The sequence below is a fragment of the Siphateles boraxobius genome, unplaced genomic scaffold (assembly GCF_051911475.1).
Source record: "Siphateles boraxobius isolate OS27281-9 unplaced genomic scaffold, OSU_SipBor_1 56, whole genome shotgun sequence".
Taxonomy (NCBI): Eukaryota; Metazoa; Chordata; class Actinopteri; order Cypriniformes; family Leuciscidae; genus Siphateles; species Siphateles boraxobius.
The window spans coordinates 10,250,159-10,271,080 of NW_027509182.1; the positions used below are offsets into that span (position 1 = coordinate 10,250,159).

Genomic DNA, 20,922 nt, shown 5'->3' on the forward strand with positions numbered 1-20,922 from the left:
CAAACCTGATGCACTATCTGAGCAAACATGCCAGGGAGTGTTCCTCAACAAGATTTCACCGATGTGTGGAGTGAATGCTGGTAAACAACAACTCGGTATTCACCATCAGCCTTGTGGAGCCTACCACCACTCCTCCACCTAACACAGCACCCAGTCAGCAAACACCTAGCCAAATGAAGCTACAGCCTGATTCTACCGCAGACACAGAGCCTATACCTGCTCTGGAGAAAGACCCCGGAGTCTGTGCCCAATATAATGTCTGATCAGGTGCGCAAGTGCGCAACAATGCCTGTTGCCGAGGAGGGAGTACTTGTTGAGTTTGAGGGTATGGATGGAAGCCAACACTCCCGCCGCTGATTGTAAGGTAAATATGGACTATAGGGACTATGGACTTTTTGGAGGAGGACTTAATAGACTGGTTTACGGAGGCTATAACCGAAAATGTCCTATTTCATTGACAATACCAAATTCAAACATCCCTGTATCTCCAGTACTACCTGTTTCTCCAGTGCCCTTTCATCAGCTCTTTCTCGTCTGGTCCCTGTCTGGCCCTCAACTCATCCTGAGCTGTTTCCCTGCAGTACTGCTGATTCGCCTCGGGTCTTCCAGTCCCTAGTAATGCCTTGGCTTGAGGATCCCCTGTCTCTGCCTTCAGCCACAGTGCCCGGGACTCCACCTTGGTCCTCCGACCCATCGGCTCCACCTTAGCTCAATGCTACATCTGGCTCCTCCTGCTCCTGGCTTTCCCCTGGCTCCTCCCACTCTCCACTCCCCCATGGACTAATTCTTTGGACTTGGTTAATGTTTCGCCCTTTTTATGTTTCTCGACCTCCTCCAGAACCCCCTCCCTCCCTCCTCCGTTGGACCTTGTACGACAAGAGGACGCGCCTTTCCAGAGGGGGGCATACTGTCAGGAGTATGCTTTGTTTGTTCCTGTCTTAACCTAATTTTTAGTCTGTGTTAGTTTCATTTAGTTCTCCTGCTATCAATTAATTAGCCTATTAGTCATCATTTAGTTTAGTATTTATAGTATATACATAGTATAGTATAGTATTAATCTATGTTTCCTAAGTTCAATGACCTGTCTTTATGGCATCTACGTTAATATTAGTCTCTTTAGTCTCTCTGTTTATCCAGAGGTATATCACAGTCTGCCGGATCCAAGCCGTATCCAGATCTGATGAAGGACATGCGCCTGGACAAGGTGATAACGCAGTGACTGAAGTTGACTGAAGTGTCAACTAGTCTCTCACCTGTGAAGGCCTCCTTCCCTTTACCTCTGTACAGATAAAACGTTGTCAAAATAATTCCAGTTCACATGGCTACGCGGAAGTGATAAAAAAAATCTGTATTATACATTTTACACAACCGCGCATACCTATAGACTAAACAAGTAATACGCATGTAGCGTTTTCACAGATTCACATTTTACGAGTTTATGCAGAGATGATAACTTTTTTCAAAATGTTTTAATGCTTGCACCTGGAACCTATTTTAAGGTTTGCGTTCTCAAGCCACCAGGCACTGTTGTTGTGCGAATGAGCAGGCCGGGGTGTGTTAAGGGTTTTCTGTTAGAACGGTGTTGTGTAAGTTAATAACTAATGATCTTTGCAACGGAAGTGAATCAGTCAAAACAAAATTTCGCAGGACAATAACTTAAAGCTGCTGTAAAGCCAAAACAATCTCTGTTACTTTTATTTCCTATTATCACTGTAAAGCTGCTTTGAAACAATCTATATTGTTAAAAGCGCTATATAAATGAGGGTGACTTGACTTGACTTAATATCGTATTTGGTGAGTGTTGCTCCCTGTCTCTCTGTATTCCCCTGAGTAATTTGGATTAAAATACTGTTGTCTTTGTCAATTCGTCTTCGTGAGTATTCTTGGGCACCGTACCATGACACCAGCTTTAGCTTCACCGGATAATCGATCGATCTATGCGCTGCCAGCTGCATGCCCTAAGAAGTTATAACAGACAGGTTCTTCCCTTACATCACTGGTCCTGTGATCATGTGATCATCATCACAAAGAAAACTGACAAAAAGTTGTTTATATACATTTAGAGACAAGTTTGTTAAACTCAAAATAAATAGAAAGCTCCAAATATTCATCAAGGTTAATTCATTTAAACTAATTTGTATGATATGATTTCCCCTTCTCAATACAATTACGTTTAAACATTAGAGTTTGCAGTGAAGAAAAGTTAAAAGAAAATGCATAAAAACAGAATAAATAACAGCAAAAGACATTTGAGGCAAATTTACATTGATTGTCAGTCAAGGTCAGATTGATTTCAGATCAAAGTCACTAAATACAGATACAGTAGCCTATTTAGTATTTCAGGTGTAATTTCATGACTAGTGCACATACCCACCAAATAAGAACGTAAGATGGATAATTAGGAAGAAAAGCCTTAGGAGATCCATCATTAAAGATTATTAAAGAAAAATTAATGATTAGTCTTGTAACTTGGCAGTCTAGTTGGCATATTAGACCTTTGGTCTTTTTTCTGCTTTAGTTTTGCTTCTTTCAGCAAATAACTACATCAATCCACATGATCTCTTCACTGACAGTCACTCTAACTTTCTACCAACAAAATACAAAATCTATTTACTTAAGCACATTTACTTAAAAGAAAAAACTACCCAACAGTCAAACTTTATAAGTCAGCTTCAACCCACCTGTGGTTATTGGGTTGTTAAGTTGTAAATTGTTATAATCATTATCCTGTACCTTTGCCTTGCTGAACCTGAATAACAATATGATACACACATACTGATTCCTAATATGTTTTTAATGTGGCACCACAGAACCACTATAGAGGCTTTAGTTCATTTTGTTGTGATAGGTTGGCGTTGGCACATTTATATAGCAGAAATAGAATGAGTAGAATTTATTCTACCTATGCTTGGAACAAAATCTTACCATGCACACTGTATATTATAGGCATACTATAGTCTTATATATACTGTATATCGCCTTACTATGCCTTCCATTGTTGGTGAAGAAATATGCAAACTGGCCAATTATTGTCTAAAATGTAAGCTGCTCAATAGTAATAACTTGTTTAGGACTAATGTATAAAAGCTACGTACCATGACGGTAATATGCTATTCAGGATATAGTCATGGACTTCAGCCACTGATAATAAGAGTCAGCAAGAAGTAACAGATTTTGCCCCTTATCTTTCTAACTGTCATAATATCAGATTTAACAGTGAACCTCAGTATTTTCATGATTCATCAGCCAGTCATCTTTATTTCCTGAAACATTTCCTGTTTCATTTATTTATTATTCTCTTTACTTTTGTATAGACATATGTTAGAGAACAGTAGTATATTTCATATGGTTACAGTATTTAAAAAAAAAATCCTTTCAAAATGGAATTACTTTCTGTTATGTCTTCAATGTTAAATATTAATGGGTCTTTGTTATTGTCAAGGACTGTATTTACTTTGCAATCAGAAATGAGATTGATGTATGTTAGAAGAGGAGGTGAACATTCAACATTTGGTTGTGACTTTTTCTTACACTGTAATAAATAAGTAGAATCAACTTGGTTATACAAATTCATTTCAACTTAAATTATGTTAAACTGGCTTAAAAGGTAACACATTACAAGTAACCTGAATTATGTAATTAGATTACTTTTCTCAAGTAACTAAAGTACTGCATTACATGAATGAAATTATCATGAATGAAAACAGTGAAATGCAAACTCAGAATATTATGCAAACCTGCAATAATTATATACTTTATGTATTTAATCTCACTTTATTAACCAAAGTCTTTGCTGCTGACCTTTGATGATCCAGTTCAACCTTTACAATAAGCAAAAAAGCTTTAGATAATCATCACATTTATGTTTCACTCTTTTATTTTTATTGTTGAACTTTCTTATCTTGCGACCTATTCTTCTGCAATCCAGAATGGCAGCCGCTAAAAGGTTTGTTAGAGCTGCATTTTAATAGAATGTTATAAAAAAAAGAAAAAAAACCAGCCAAGGTGTGATAAGGTAATGTTAAAGTATTTAATTACATGACTTTATTACATAACTATAAGGTTTGGACATGAGAGTTTACAAATTCCTAGTGTATGCAAATACTTGGCAAATAAAGCTCATTCTGATTCTGAACTTATTTATTTAGTACTTAATTTATTAATTAACGTTATTCTTTCCGGAAAAAAAGTAAATAAGTAACGCCATTAGTTACTTTTTTAGGGAGTAACGCAATATTGTAACTTTCCCCAACACTGTGTATAACATAAAAAGTTGCTTAAATTGTTCTGATGAGTTACAGTAAGTTGCCATGACTTACTAATCATACATTTTTTTACAGTGAGTAATTTTTACAGTGATCTTATAATGTAAATTTAATTAGCTGCAGAATTCAGGAAAACATGTATTATGTGAATTATACATCAATTTAGCAGATGCATTTGCCAGTATAATACTGTAGTGTTTCTACTACATTACTAGATTGTGTGAATTAATAGAAAATGCTGGGTTGTTTTAACCATGTTTGGGTCAAATATGGACCAACCAAACAATTGGTTTAAATTTTTAAACCCAACAGTTGGGTTTGTTAGTGCCAATATTAATATTTTTGATTTTACAACTTTCATAAAATCATATCCCTACACTCCACACTTTTAGAGTTCTTTTGTTAAATACCTTGTGTCAGGCTTACAAGTGGAAAATTCTATTTTTCAAGTGTACATCTCTTCAGAAATCACACATTTCTTCGAAATGTAACAGAGTCTGTAAAAAATGACAAGTGAAAGTTTTGGACACGTGAGATTGAACAGGAGGGGCTCTGATTTGGACTGTGCTCAAAAACTCTGCGCTGTGAGGCAACACTCACACTTTCACACACCGCTTGGGATCTACACATGCAGGTAAGATACTTCATTACTGATGCTGTGAATAACGTGAAGATTCAGTTAGTTCTGTTCGGTCATTATTCAGTTTTATATGCTGCAGTCAAAGTCAAGATAGTTTAAGGAGACACTTTGTGTTTTTGTTTAAGATAAGAGAATACAAAAACAATTTAATTAAGAAAGTTTTATAACTGGCATAATTTCCGTACAATTCCTTAACTCAAATGATTTTTTGAAAAAGAGCCTTTAAAAAAATTAGAGAGATTTTAAGAAAGACATGTTGTTGGTTTTACTGAGTTTACAAGTTCACATTTTATAGGAGCACATATTGTCCATTAGTCATTTTAAGTGAACATCATAAAATCAAGATAAGAGTATTTACCAGATATTACGTACTTATAATGTAAGGTTTGAGATAAGTAATATAACTTCAGAACATTAAAAATCAGAGGATTGTAATGTAAACTAACCAGTTTTTAGACATTAGGCCAAAAAATAGTCAACTTCTTTCCATAAGAAATGATATAGGCTCTAAGCATTTGTTACATAGTCTTTCATTAATATATTTTAAATACCTGTATTGTCATTGTATCACTCTGGTGGCTCTCAATGGCACTCCAGCTGGTGACCATTACAGGTATACATTTTTTTTATTATCATCATTATTATTTCCTGATAACGGAAGCAATGTAAGTCTTCCACAAATGAATAAAATAAGAACAATGAACCATTGAAAATTTACTTTCACTGTCAGTGTCTAGACGTGCAGGGCACTTGGCATGCTTTTTTATTGCCTTTTTCCCCATCACATATTTTAGTAATCATCATACATTTGAAAGCTTAAACCCTAAAAATTCATCTAACTGGACATTGTACTTTAAAACCTTTTAGCGGTTTAAATTTTGTGATATCAACTTCAAATTCAGAACACAACTTGTTTGGACATATGGCTTTGATTTTTTATCAATTTTAGTGTCCAAATTATTTAGTGAAATATATATATCATGTATAAATTAAAAATGTTTAGTTCAGTACATTTGTTTTACAGTCAATTTAAAGTTATATAACTTTTTTGCTTTCATTTCATAGTACCTAAATCTGAGTGCTTTAAATAGGCATAATGAAAAAAACTGGTCACATTTCAACATGTAATTTAGAATAAGGTAAATTATCTGATGGAAACTGAACTAAAAGGGGTTCAAAAGTATGATTAATAAAAAAGATTAAAAAATGAATAAAACACTTAATAAATGAATAAAATAGAGAGAAAATGCTTAGTATATTTTAAGTCCCCACTATTTAACTTAAATGTCCAACTTAACTAAACTAAACTTAAGTTAACTAAACTTAATATTTTAAGTCAAGCAGGAACACTTCAATACGATGAGTAACAATGAATACTTTAAGTTGAAACAACACATTATTTCTTATTCTAATGTAGAATTTTAAGTTGTGATAAACAATCACAGCAATCATTTTTAACATGCAATCATTTATGTCTTTATGCTTTGCTTTTTCTAAGTGGTTTATGGACTGACCAATGAGTACTTTGAGCTGCATGTTACGTGCGAATAACATTTATTATTATTATTATCTCCTGATAACAGAAGCACTGTAAGTGTTAAGTCTTAAGGCAAGGCATGTTTAATTTGTATAACAAATTTCATACACAGTGCTTTTAGAGCATAATGAAGAAAAGCAAAAAATAAAACTGATCATGATTAAACATTATTTGTAATTTTATTACTTAAAGAAAATGAACGGGTTTAAGAGAATGAATAATAGCCTATAGAGAAAGATAGAAGAGTTAAAGAGCAACACGGTGCTTAATTAGAGAATGCACGTCTGTTTCTCTTAAATATATCCGTTATTAACATAATTCTAAAGAATGATAGACATGCTGCATATATGTGTGTTATTATTACATAATCACCTATATTATTTGTCTCAGGATGTCCTGTAACAAGGTGCTATCCTTTTTGAAGAGCCTATCGAGGCGAAAGCCACTGGAGCCCGATGGTGAAGAGTCCAACTTTAAGCGTTGCTTATCCACACTCGACCTAGTGGCCCTTGGGGTGGGAAGTACACTTGGGGCCGGGGTCTATGTCCTTTCTGGAGAGGTTGCCAGAACAGTGTCTGGGCCCAGCATCATTGTGTCATTCTTCATTGCGGCAGTGGCGTCTGTGTTTGCGGGGTTGTGCTATGCAGAGTTTGGCGCCCGGGTTCCCAAGACTGGCTCTGCCTATCTGTACACCTACGTCACCGTCGGAGAAGTGTGGGCCTTCATCACCGGCTGGAATTTACTGCTGTCGTACATCATAGGCAAGAACAAACATTATATGCCCAACATTCACTGACCATGGATTGTCCAAAATTCCGGGAATCATTTTTTTTTATTGATGTGTCCTTCCGCTTTGATAAGATATCCTGTATACACGTTTCCACCGGTGCCTTGAAACACACAGCCAAACCAATGTTCTTCCGCAAGACGCATGCTGTTAATATATTTTGAGTATAATCACAAAATAATATTGCAGAATCAACCACGCCTGCATTTTCAAAAGAATCATAAACATAGTAGACCGTCGACATTTATAAGGATATTTATCTGACAAGATTTACTAATAAATAGTTATATGGCTTATAATAAACTTGCTTATCAAATGTCTGTAATGTATAGCCTAAATGAATTGCTTGATCTGAATGACTTTATGACAGGCACATCCAGTGTTGCCAGAGCATGGAGTGGCACTTTCGATGACTTGATTGGAAATAAGATCGCCGGTTATTTGAGTGAAAATATACCAATGAATTTACCTGGCCTCGCTTCGTATCCAGACTTCTTTTCTGCTGGCCTTATAATGGTTTTGGCAGGCAAGTAAGATTTACAGTAAATTTATTGTAAAACAAAGTAATACAATTCAAAATGAGTCAGATTTGTGTTATTTGTTGTCCATTCTCAGGTATCCTTGCATTTGGGGTGAAGGAGTCTGCCATTGTCAATAAGATCTTCACAGCTGTAAATATAGTAGTTCTGGTTTTTGTCATCATTGCTGGGTTCATCAAGGGAGACCTTGGAAATTGGCAGATAACACAGGAGGACATTTTGAACTACACAATAACCGCGTATGTTACTTTATGACATTGAGCATTTGTGGTTATGGTAAAACTTAAAACTGCATACATGATACCGTTTCCAACTAAAAACTTTATGTGTTTTAGCCGTTGATTTACACAACAACTGCGCTTTTGGGGCCTGAAAACAGAAACTTTTGAAAACCGGTTTCAAAGTACAAGTTTTTGAAAACGAAAATGTTCTCTCTGTGTAAACTGCAAAAATGTGAATTTGTGTAAAGATTGACGTCATGCGTATGTGTATAGAGAGCCTAAGTCCCTCCCCTCCGCTTCCGGCTCATGGGACCTTATTTCGGAAAAAATTTGTATGGTAGTCAATGGCGAGAGACAACTTATCTTTTTATTCCGTCTGAACTGTGCCCTGAATTACACATATGATGTTTGTCAATTTAAAAGATAATTATGAAAGTCAAGAAAGTCACAGTTTGTCATAAAACAGAAGAGTAACATTTAGTTTTATGTGAAAATCACTCAATGAACTACATCTCTCGTCTCGCACTATGTACGTCACCAAGCTCGTGTGTGTGCAGTCTGGTACAAAACACACAGGCATGACGGCGTAGCGTTACAATTATAACATTAGACTATAGAAAACATGACAGACGTTAACTTCAGTAAAGTTAGCTTCATTCATTGAGAGAAAAGGTATGACATCACATGCGCGCCTTTTGGGTTTGTAGTCTTTGTAATTACGTATTTTCACAGTCTTATACCTCAACAGTTTTACATCAAACTGCGACTTTCTTGACTTTAAAATGTATCTTTTAAATTGGCAAACATCATATGTGTAATTCAGGGCACAATTCAAACGGGATCCAAATATTTGTTTGACTCGCCATTAACTACCATACAATATTTTTCCGAAATAAGGTCCCATGGAGGTCCACCGGAAGGGGAGGGACTTAGGCTCTCTATTATGTACATAGTCATAGATACAAGTGTTTCTTTACAGTGACATCGCCATCTACTGGCCTGGCAGCAGAATACAGCATTTTTAATCATTTTCATTTTCAGTCAATCAGTTTTGACAATGGTGTAGTCTATACGCAAAAAAATACAAAGGAAAAACATCGTTGTCATGTAAACGTACCCTTGGATCTGTGACTTTAAAAAAAAAATTAATTGACAATTTTAAAGCCTCTTTGATAATGTGTTTGCTTGTTTTTAATTACTACACTATCTGCTACGTTGAAATAGGTTTTAACAGGGCTTTTTTTTGTTTGTTTAGAAATCTTTCAGTTTCAAATGAAACTTTATCCAGTTTTGGAGCTGGAGGATTCTTTCCCTTTGGTTTTGAGGGAACGTTTGCTGGAGCTGCTACCTGTTTCTATGCCTTTGTGGGATTTGACTGCATTGCAACCACAGGTAGGCTACTTCATCAATAGAGTGCAATAGTCTGGTTCCGGAAGCAAAACCTCCATTAACTTTCTCCATAGAGAAATTGATTTTTAACAAAACCTTTAAAGACAGCCCTAATGTGAGAACTGAGGAGATTAATCGATGATATGCATTTGCTGAAGCCATCAGGTCATATTTCAAAATGATCGTGTTTAACAGTTGAATTTGTGGTAAAAAAAGAAAAGAAAAAAAAGTAGGCTACATTACCCATGATGATGTACAGAAACTTGCACGCGCGGGGAGCAAAAGAGCTCTGTCAAGCACCGCAAATGACGTTGAGTTGAGTTGGTCTCGCTTTACATACTTAAATATTTGTATATGTATATTTTGCAATAAACTTAAAATATAGATATAATTTCTTTAAATATAATGAACTACTTTAAATTAATAGTTGTATTTTTCTTCGTCGTTTTTAAGTTAGATTATGTCGCAAATTATGCTTTATGGGATTGTAGTTCTTTCACTAAAGCCGTAAAGTAGCCTACACAGTTTTGTATCTTTGTCCAATTTTCAAATACGTTTTTTCTCCAAATTAAAGTTTGTAATGTTGTGATTCTCCTCATAGTGATTATCATCTGGTTCATGCCTTAAAATGCTTTAACAACGACTTATTTAAAACTCTATGGAAAATAAGTGAAACAAATAGCCAACGACAGGTTTCGTGCCGAAAAGTGATGGTCCGCCGAAAATTGATTGCCGTCCGCGGGAGCGCGCGCAGCTTGTTAAAGCTGTATCGCCCAGTCTCTTTAAGACTACAGCTGCTTTTATGTGGATCAAACAGACATAACGTGCAAATGAAACAGCAGCTTATGTCCGTGGTAATAGCATAGGTATGTATGTGTGGTACTTTAACGTTTCCTTTAACTTAATAATCACAATCGTGGCCAAATAAGTGTTTGCAGTGTTTGCGTAATCAGGCATGACATTTACGCGATTAGAGGAAATAATAGATGCTTATTGTTGCCGATGGACTAAACGTGTTTGGTAGGCGTATGTCTAATATCCTTGTTTATATTTAAAAAACGGACTGTAGCCTATAATAACATGACTTACTGCTGAGTTATATATAAAATAAAGACGACATTTCTTTTGCAATTATCCGTATGACTGCATTAGGGTTATTTTACCTGCTGTGTACCAACCAATCTAGTAATTTTTACCTGTTAAAACACCTTTAGATGGCGAAAACAACCATTACAACAGTATTTCACTTGCCAAAAAGTGATTGAAGCCTCTACTTATTGATTGAAAGGTTATTTCGCCCTGAAATTAGTTGATTTCCTTTTAGCAGATTATAACTCACCTAGTACTTTTTACCTCTTAAAATACATGTAAAGGGCCAATACAACCATTATAATGCAGTATTTCACCTGCCAAAAAGTGATTGAAGCCTCTATTGATTGAAAGGTTATTTCTGCCCTGAAATTAGGGCAAATTACTTCAATCCCTTTTTGGCAGGTGAAATACTGCATTATAATGGTTGTATTGGCCCTTTTATATCTTATATAATTTATAAGAAACCGAATATATAAAATTCTGTTGTATTCACCCAAATGCTCCAAAACCAATTGCTGTTATTTTTTTCTGTGGAACACAAACATAATATTTTGTTATTTTGGGCTGTTCTTCACGCAAATCTTTAGACGTCTTGGAATATAACATAAAAATCATACATATATATATATATATATATATATATATATATATATATATATATATATATATATATATATAAGCATTGCAGGAAACATTACAAGAAGGTCTAATTCACTAGCCTAAATGATTTTGTACTTGTATTTTAAGTCTCTGTCTCCTGTCATCTAGGTGAGGAGGTACGAAACCCTCAGAAGTCTATCCCTATAGGAATTGTGGCTTCTCTTCTCATCTGCTTCTTGGCTTATTTCGGAGTTTCGGCTGCTCTCACCCTCATGATGCCTTACTACCAACTAAATATTCAGAGTCCCTTACCCGCAGCCTTCACTTATGTGGGCTGGGATCCTGCAAAGTATGCTGTGGCTGTTGGATCTTTGTGTGCTCTCTCAACAAGGTAAAGCATCACATATGGCCTATAAAGCACTTACTACACTAGACTCATACTACTAGGACTATAAAACACAGCATTGCATGATTAGTAGAAGATACTACAGTAGATGCTCATGAACTAAAAAGGAAAGTGTGTTCATCGGTTTGGTAAAATTAGCATCATAAAGTCAAATGTAGTATGAATAATGCAGGACTCTATGACTGTCAAACACAGTTGTCAAGGATGGATGTGGATGCAAGACAGATCAGAACAGAAGTTGATTATTTAACACCAGTGTTGGATATCCAGGTTCATCAGGTTCTTTATATGTTTTTAACAACTTAGTACAACTTAGTTATTACTAAGTTATAACAACTTATAAATGTAAATATAAATAAAAGTCGGCATGAAACGGAAGGTGCCATAGTCTTCCTAATTGTCACGTATATATACGAGTGAATCGGCTTCTCAAACAAGAAAAAATGCAGGACGGGACTTGATTTTTTCCATAGGGAACTGATTGGGTGGTTGTGGTTTGCTCTTGGTGGATCTCATGTGAGTGACAGGATGCTCCGCAGTAAACACATCAGTAAACATGTCAGTAAACACATCATAAGAGAAGAGATGTCACCGCGAGAGGGAAGGAAAGTTATTTTGATTAAAGATTACGAGGTCAATAAAAAAAAAAAAATAAAAAAAAAAATATATATATATATATATATGTGTGTCATGAATTCATAATAAATACTGCAGTATTACATACAATAAAAAAAAAATTCTATTTTGATTTCATGGTGACTTTATGCCCCTTTCAAAATCTTGATTTTCTTTGTTTTTGGGGTAAACAGAATAGGTTTTCATAGCTGAATGTTAAAAAAAAAAATTCTCTACCCAGTCTGTCAGTAACGCTCTGGGGTGCATTTCCCAAAGCCAACTATGGTTGTTATCAATAGAGTTCGATGGAAATTGCGATCATGTTTGCCAACAATGCTTTTGGGAAAAACCCCTGTTTAGTTCCCATCCACTTTTCTTTACTGTTCAACAGTCTGCTGGGATCCATGTTTCCTATGCCCCGTGTGCTATTTGCTATGGCCAGAGATGGGCTGCTCTTCAAACCACTGAGTAAAATGAGTGCCAGACAGAGCCCTGTCTTTGCCACACTTTCTTCTGGAGTAGTAGCAGGTAATTCTGATCGAGAACACATCAAAGTAATGCACCATGATAATAGTAACTAATCTAAGTGACATACTGTACCTTAGCTTCATACCATAAACATATTTAGGGCCTTGTTGCTAAAAAGGCATGAAGGGCTGTCCCAAAGCTCACTGAAGTTGAATACTTAGAACAACAAAAAAATATATTTTGTTTACTATAGTACATGCAAATTTGATTGTCTTGAAATTTTAAGAGTGAACTATTTGTGATTTTAGCAATAATGGCCCTGGTGTTTGACCTGAAGGCTCTAGTAGACATGATGTCTATTGGGACGCTCTTTGCCTACACCCTTGTTGCCATCTGCATCTTAATTCTTCGGTAAGATACAGATAAAGATACATATAATAAAGAATAATCTATATTATAGATTTTACAATTGTTTTTTCCCCCCCTGAAGTACCCATACAGGTTTCACAAAGCACACAGAAAATATATTCACATTGAAATATGTAATGCCACCTTAACCCTGTAAATCCTGACATATGAAATAGTAGCCAGAATTTTTTTTCTGTAAAGGTAATTGAAACTTTAGACATAAAAAAATCTTTTAAAAAGTTTGCATATTTGTTTTTTTTTTGTTGAGTACCATATTTGATACATCAGGCTTTTATGGCTTATATAGTAGTTTGAATATGGAGCTCACAATGAGGAAAAAGACTCCTCAATTTTATTCAGAGGCCCAAACTGAACAGAAAATATACAATTTGGTGAAGTTGCTGATATTTATATGGACAGAAGCTAAAATTCTGATAGCTTGTAATATCCGATATAAAATCACCAAGCATGTTTACATGCACAACAATACGCTGATAACTCCCAAAAATAAGCTTATTAAAATAGCCTGTTGTCCTGGTTTACATGCAAACCAATACCCAGGCATTTATTAATACTTTATCAAGACTTTATTATTAAATCAAGTTATTTCCCAGTAGTAACGTCAAAACGTAATCATTTGTGTGTCTGACACAGAGTATTACATTTGTAATGCCAGTTGTGATGTTAAATACAGCATTAAAAACCAAAGACAATTCCAGTATGTCAGCGGGAAACATACAGACTTCTAAATTTTCCTCTCATGCAGTTACAGATGCAGAATTTAACTGTACCACTTCTACTTCAGCTGCACGAGATAAGAAAGAATATATTTTAATAATGTTTGGGTCAATAAAGAGACTGAGTTTGCTAAAAAGAAAGAGTCAGAGTTGTGAGATAAACAGTTGCAATTATCTTTTTTATTTTTTATTCAGTGGCGGAAACAAGCTTCCATATAAAGCTTATGACCTTACACCGATAAAGGAAACTGCTGGCGAGATCTTTATGACAGTAGGCTATTGTAACAGTCTGGTGGTAAGCCAACACGAAGAACACTAGAATTCAGTCTAAACGACAGGTGAAAGTAATCATTAACTAATTAGAAACAAAGGAAACTAACAAGGATGAGGAGAACACTGAACTGAAAGTATATAAAGGGAACCAAAACAAATGAACCAAACACAATTAAACTAAATTTAACAGACTTCTTGCATAAAATCCATATAAATATCTGTTGTCACTCTATATTTCCCAATAATATGTCCTAGTAAGATTATATTAAAAGTTTGTTTTATGATCAAAGCTACAGTTTTATTTTGGGGGGCAAAACATGTAATCCAATGCAAATTAAAATAATGATTGAGAGATAAATTAATATATGTAAACAAATATACATGTATACTGATATGATGATTAAAAAAAAAAGTATGGATAACTTAAGTTGCTTTTAATGCTATTGACAATACACGTTGATTTTAAACTCAAATTCATGTTATAATGGGGACAAAAAAATTTAATGACAAGCAAATACAGCAAATAGTCTTCCACTGTAATCAATAATTAGTATTCGCCTCAAAAACATTTTGGCATTGGTAGTACTGAAAATGTGGAGTGCTCAGTAAACCATTGCATAATATCCAGAGCGAACACAAATATTCAAACAGCAAAGTTTGATGTAAATTACTGGCAACAGTAACAGTTGTGCAATAAAAGTATTTTTGTCCATGCAGGTACCAACCAGAGAAAGCTAAGATGACTGAGAATGTTTCAGTCCAGAAGTGGAATCCCTTTCGCCCCCCTAAATGTGCCACTGTTTCAAGTTCTAAAGCTGTGTCTCTGCTGACCGTACTTACCGGTGAGTTTCGGCTTTTATATTTTCATGCTTGAATGTGTGCAGTGATGAGTAAGTGTAGCTAATACTTCCTTAAAATCCCCCTGGCATATTTCCTTCTCTCCTTCTCACATCTTGTAAAAGATAGAAATCGTTTAGGCCTGTGCAACTAAACAAAGAGCAAAAGATGCCCAATAGTCTATAATTTATTCTGTATCTAGAAGGGTTATCATTCTTTTGCAATCACAAAACATTTTGGAAAATGTAGTTTAGCCACAGAGGTCTGTCAAAATAATATTTTTTTCCCCTATTTTTTTGTATTACCTACCAGTAGTACACAAAATGAGTACAAACTAAATTGTTCTTTTTTATGATTAATACCAATTCGCTTCTGCCATAATTCTTGGAAATTCTTGAAAAAACAACAACCTTGGAATTAATGAAAATTCCAGGCTTGAAGAAAATCCTAGATAATTGGTTTTCTGGTAATTATGACTGTATAGTAGTGCTCAACTTGTAAATATAATCATTCTGACATAAATGGACCATTAAGGCCCATTCACACCAAGGATGATAACTATAACGATAAAGATATAGTTTTAAAAATCATTCTAAATATATAAGAATAGCAGAGAGAGTCAGAAGCATGCCAACCCTATCGGCGCATCCCATTTGACTCATATAGTCTACTCTCTAAACCAAGACTTTTCTTCTATGCTTTACCTCCCTCCCTCCCTTGCGGGACAGGTGTAACGTAGGCCAGTAAGAGCTGTGTGTGTAAACCTAACTTCCCTGATCTCAAGAGGAGCGCTAGAGGCTACGGTCTTTAACGTCCTTGTTAGTGCGCACACCTCCCAAGCCGGTGACCTCGGTTCGAATCCCATTTGGAGCGGGTCAAGTAGAACCGGTTACATTTAGTGCCTTGGATGGGAGTGAGGTTTATGGGGGTGAGTTTAATGAACGTAGGTCAGTAAGAGCAGTGTGTGTAAACCTCACTCCCCTAATCTCAAGAGGTGCACTGGCGCCTCCCTTCAGTATTGCAACTCATCCAAGGAGGAGCATACATCCTTAAAGGGATAGTTCACCCAAAAAGGAAAATTCTGTCAGTATTTACTCACCCTCATGTTGTTCCAACCCCGTAAGACCTTCGTTCATCTTCAGTTAGGCTTCTAAGGGATTGAAACTTGATCCCCGAAAAGTTATTAAAGACATTGTTAAAATAGTCCAAGTGACTACAGTGGCTCAATCTTAAGTTTATCAAGCGATGAGAATACTTTTTTATGTACAAAAAAACAAACAAAAATAACGACTTTATTTCGCCTATTCATTTCCTTCTCTGTGGGCCTCTGTGAATTCACTTAGTGTGATTGTGTAGTGTTTCTGTGTTGTACGTCACACGTAGGCTCACTATTACAGGCCGACGCTGGTCATGTGTGTGATGTGTGTGACGTACAACACAGACGCACTACACAATCACACTAAGTGAACTGACTCGAGGCCCACAGAGAAGGAAATGAATTGTTGAAATAAAGTCGTTATTTTTGTTTTGTTTTTCGCACAAAAAGCATTCTCATAATTTGATAAACTTAAGATTGAGCCACTGTAGTCATTTGGACTATTTTAACAATGTCTTTAATAACTTTTCGGGGAACAAGTTTCAATCCCTTAGAAGCCTATGGAGGAGTGATCCAGCTCTCAGATTTAATCAAAAATATCTTCATTTGTGTTCTGAAGATGAACGAAGGTCTTACGGGGTTGGAACAACATGAGGGAGAATAATTACTGACAGAATTTTCATTTTTGGGTGAACTATCCCTTTAACTTTTACTCAGGAAAGGGAGGTTACTCAAATGAGAGTTGGACATAATGCAGTTTACGCAATCATTTTCATCACCCATGCTCTAAACCCCATGGAAGCCAAAGGGGAGCTTAGCCCTACTTAAGACCCCAAAGTCTCTGGGGGAGGGCAGCCTGCACTCTGCAAGGCACTCTGCATAACACACGCTATAGCTAGCGGTTTGTCTTTTTCTTTTAGTACTAGACAATAATATGCAACAGATAACAAGGTAGGATGCCCGCAGGCAAACTTTCTGTACTTATTAACATTGTCGAACCAGGAATATAGTAGAGCACACATCCAAAGGGGAGCATACATCCGTACTTGAAAACCTAACAGTAGTTGGGGAGGGAGGTAAACAAAGTGGAGGGAATCTATACTGCCCTTAGTTCCCAACATAACTCCGTTCAGCAGATGACGTGTAACTCAGGCGCGCCGTCTGCCAATGATTATATGTGTTTGTTTACACATGCCTCAGACACCGGTCACACTGATTGCATTCCCAATAGCGTCAATACCAAGACGCAGTGTCGAAGTCCCACATCGAAAGGGAACTCCAGCACACGCTTACAATAAACAGAACAATACTGTCCAATAGTGTGGACATTATTATAGTTTTCATTTTAGTTATATTTATAGTTATCGTTCTTGGTGTGAACGGGCCTTTAATATTTGTGGTTACTCAATGGGTATTTCAATGTTTCAATATTTATCCACTTCATATTTACTTTTAATGTTCTTTCAGTTGTTTTAGCGGTTATCCTGAGTGTGATCATCACAAAAGCTGTACCAGCTGGTCTGATTGAGGAGTGGTGGATGATTCTGATAATCACTTTGGTTTTGGTGGGTTTAATCGTGATTATCATTATTATTTGGCGGCAGCCACAGAATGAGACCAAGGCTGCATTTATGGTAAGTTTTCACCGGGTGAAAAAAGGCAACAACATTTAACTTTTCAAGTAATGCATAAACAAGATGTGCCTAGTTGTTGTTGCAGTGGTTCTCAACTGATTTTGCTTCAGAATCCAGATTTTACATTCAACAACTATACAGCTATCATAACAATACAGTGCCAAATTGCAGTAATTAAACCGTATTGTCACGGTTAAAATCCTCCACATTCACTTTAATTTATTTTCCAACAGTTTCGGAGAGAAATCTAGTTGCATGTTGATGTGCCAGTCGTGGGTTTTTCATGCGGAGAACTCTTAGTTTGCAATTTGCATTATGATGCATTTTAAAGTTAATGACCAAGAGTTTCATTAAAATTTTTACAATGCTGTTGCAGATTAAATATAATGTGGATAACATTAAAATATATATCTTTTCGTCAGGTTGACGAATTTCGTCATTACACGTCATTGAATTTCGTTCAGAGTTGTGCGAGAGTCAATTACTGAATGAGTGAGTGAATGAATGAATGAGAAGTGCCGTAAAATCAAACATATCCGTCACACAATGTCTGTGACTTCTCTTACAAAATAGCATTTAATTTCTGTGCAAACTCTAAAAATAGATCAATCCAATACTAATGTTACTAAGAGCAAACATGTTGAAGATTAGCCAATGGGCTGTTGATTCATTAAATGATAAGCTATTTCCTCACAAAAGTGGTTTCTTCAGCGTAGCGAAGCCTCTCCTACATTGACATCCATTCCAAAAAACAAAACAAAAAAATTTCGGCCACTGGTCTCACCTGCGTAACACAGCGTTAAGGTTTTTTCGTCTAATGGCTATACAGGCAGGTGAGTTTTTATCAGGGATGCACTTGCAGATAATGACATTTATGAAATAAAAGGTATACTTAAAGAGGTATAGGCTACTTACATTACTGTTACTTAACAAGTTGACTAATATACTAAAACAAATGTAATGTATTTGATTATAATTTTAACTGTAGCATGTTATTCAATATTACATTTAAAGTTATTATAATTTAATAAATTAAATAAATTGTCCGCTAAATTGCAACTTCATTCTTATAAATGTTTAATCACAAATATACTCAAATACAAGACATAACCCTACATGTTTCTATAGAAATGACATTAAAGTATAATTTAATTTACCACAAATGATTATCAGTACATTTGGCCGTAGACTTTCAAAGACAACAGAACTATGAAATTACATATAAAGCAGACCTATTAAATGGGTCAAAAGTTCAATTATAATTGCATTTAATATAAATTTAAATAATAATTAATTTGTAATTGCATTTAGCATGCATTTAAGTGTCCAAAAACATTACATCCAGTTTCCACTTCAGTGTATTCTTTTGAAGTATATTATTTCTGTAATAAGTCTTTTCAAAATGATATGCTAAGCTAAAGTGTACTTTTTTCACAAGGTTGACAAAAGAAATGTTTGCAATCCACCTGTTGAGAACTACTGTTGTTAAAAACAGTTGCTATGGAAATTTTCTGTTTTGAATTAGTCCTCAGAAACATTTTCACATTTTTCTGTAGGTTCCACTCCTGCCACTACTTCCTATTTTCAGTACATTCATCAATGTCTACTTAATGATCCAGCTGGGGAATGAAACATGGATTCGCTATGCAGTGTGGATGGCAGTGGGTAAGACAACAGAGTCATACATACACTGTCAGTTAAAAGTTTGAACACAAGTGGCTTATGCATAATATAATATATCGTACAATGCAATATATAGTCCATATTTCTCTCTCTCTATATATATATATGTATATATATATATAGTATATATTTATATATGCGCATATTTATATAAACATATACATGTATTATATATTTACAAACTTTAGTGTACACACACACACACACACACACACACACACACACACACACACACACACACACACACACACACACACACACACACACACACACACACACACACACACACACACACACACACACATGTAGACAGTCTATGTATGTGTATGCACTGTATGTGTGTTTACAAATCTCCTAAAACTTCAAATATGGTATAAATTGATGTGGATGTGTATACTTGCTGAAGTATAATTGTCTTTCCTAATGAAACATAGGCTTGCTCATCTACTTCTGTTATGGAATGCACTTCAGTGTACAGAAGAAACGAAACATGGAGTCTCCCAAACATCTCTTCCATGTTGAGACAATTGCTGCTAAACTGGAGGACAAGCAAAGAAATGGATCCATTACATCGGAGTCGGACCTACAAACCAAGTTTTAAAGCCAACATTAGTCTTGTGCTTTGCACTTGGGACAGGGAATTGTATATTCGATTTTTTTTTTGTCCTGATATTTTAATTAGTATGAGGATGAATTTGTATCTCAAATTAAAAAACCAAATGTTGTACACAGATGATGATTGAGACTGAGTACACTCTCTTTGTGATAAAAGTCTGAAACTATATTATATATTCGTATTAGTACCTTTGAGGGCACTGCCCCAGTGTCAGTAGTTATTATTACATTATATATTTATTGTTATTGTTACTAATCATAAAGCCTATGGATAACAGAAAATCTGGAAGCACTATGCATCAACCCGTGACATTTCTCTTTCTTTGTCACTGCTGTTACGTTCAATGTTTGGCTTTTGAAGATCAATTCAAAAATGTAAATAAATGCCATAGCTAATAAATATCATTGCACCACGCCACATTATTTATAGTTTATTGTTATTGTGCTTTGTGACCAGAACAATATATTTTCTATTGTAAAAAATTATTACTATGATTTACTATGTGTTCTTCCATTTGAACTATTGAGCTTGAAGTTGTGTAAGAGTAAACACAAAAAAAAGACTGTAAGAGAGATGTCTTCATGTGGTTGTGACCTGCCCTATATGTAGCATTAAAACTTTTTCCAGGCCTCTGTTAAGACTGGACTTTTTTCCCATCTGGGTGCACCATTAACCTTTCTCAATCTCCCATCCAATTTACATCCTATGACCCGGAAACCGATCGAGCTCAGCGATCTTGAAGGAAATCTCAATTCTCAAATTGCACCGCGAGGATCGAGCTTCCAGAGGAGTCATGAGCGATGATACACGGGTGTATCCTTTGCGGAAGAGTTTTATCGACTCAACGTGACTCACGTATAAATTCTCCTCCCCCTTCACATTGGTCACAATCATTTTAATTATACTTTACCTTTGCAGTTTATATAAACCAAACATCTCACATATTTCAACAGGGTATCTTGTTTTATAGTTATTTATTATGAATTTCTAAAATAACCAAACTTTAAAAACATAAGGAGAGCGCAGCTGTTGACGCTGTGGAGTGACGCTCGAGTGATCAATTATTCCAATGTTTTAAA

General features: G+C 35.5%; 1 protein-coding gene across 1 annotated transcript; it reads left to right on the top strand.

The window, feature by feature from the left end:
- Positions 1 to 4,867: 4,867 nt before the first annotated feature.
- On the top strand, positions 4,868 to 20,409 carry LOC143715070 (cationic amino acid transporter 2). The gene is made up of 12 exons (XM_077206680.1): positions 4,868 to 4,899; positions 6,833 to 7,203; positions 7,600 to 7,755; positions 7,845 to 8,007; positions 9,245 to 9,381; positions 11,239 to 11,461; positions 12,483 to 12,619; positions 12,868 to 12,970; positions 14,695 to 14,819; positions 17,378 to 17,544; positions 19,101 to 19,209; positions 19,662 to 20,409. The coding sequence occupies exons 2-12, from the start codon at positions 6,834 to 6,836 to the stop codon at positions 19,826 to 19,828; spliced, it is 1,857 nt and encodes a 618-aa protein (XP_077062795.1). The 5' UTR covers positions 4,868 to 4,899; position 6,833; the 3' UTR covers positions 19,829 to 20,409.
- The last annotated feature ends 513 nt before the right edge of the window (positions 20,410 to 20,922 follow it).

What these genes read in the sequence shown, in the direction of transcription:
- LOC143715070 (XM_077206680.1), top strand. Translation starts at nt 6,834, where the DNA reads ATGTCCTGTAACAAGGTGCTATCCTTTTTGAAGAGCCTATCGAGGCGA. An exon ending in ACTGCTGTCGTACATCATAG is followed by an intron (nt 7,204 to 7,599) that starts GCAAGAACAAAC and finishes ACTTTATGACAG; the next exon opens with GCACATCCAGTGTTGCCAGA. An exon ending in CCTTATAATGGTTTTGGCAG is followed by an intron (nt 7,756 to 7,844) that starts GCAAGTAAGATT and finishes GTCCATTCTCAG; the next exon opens with GTATCCTTGCATTTGGGGTG.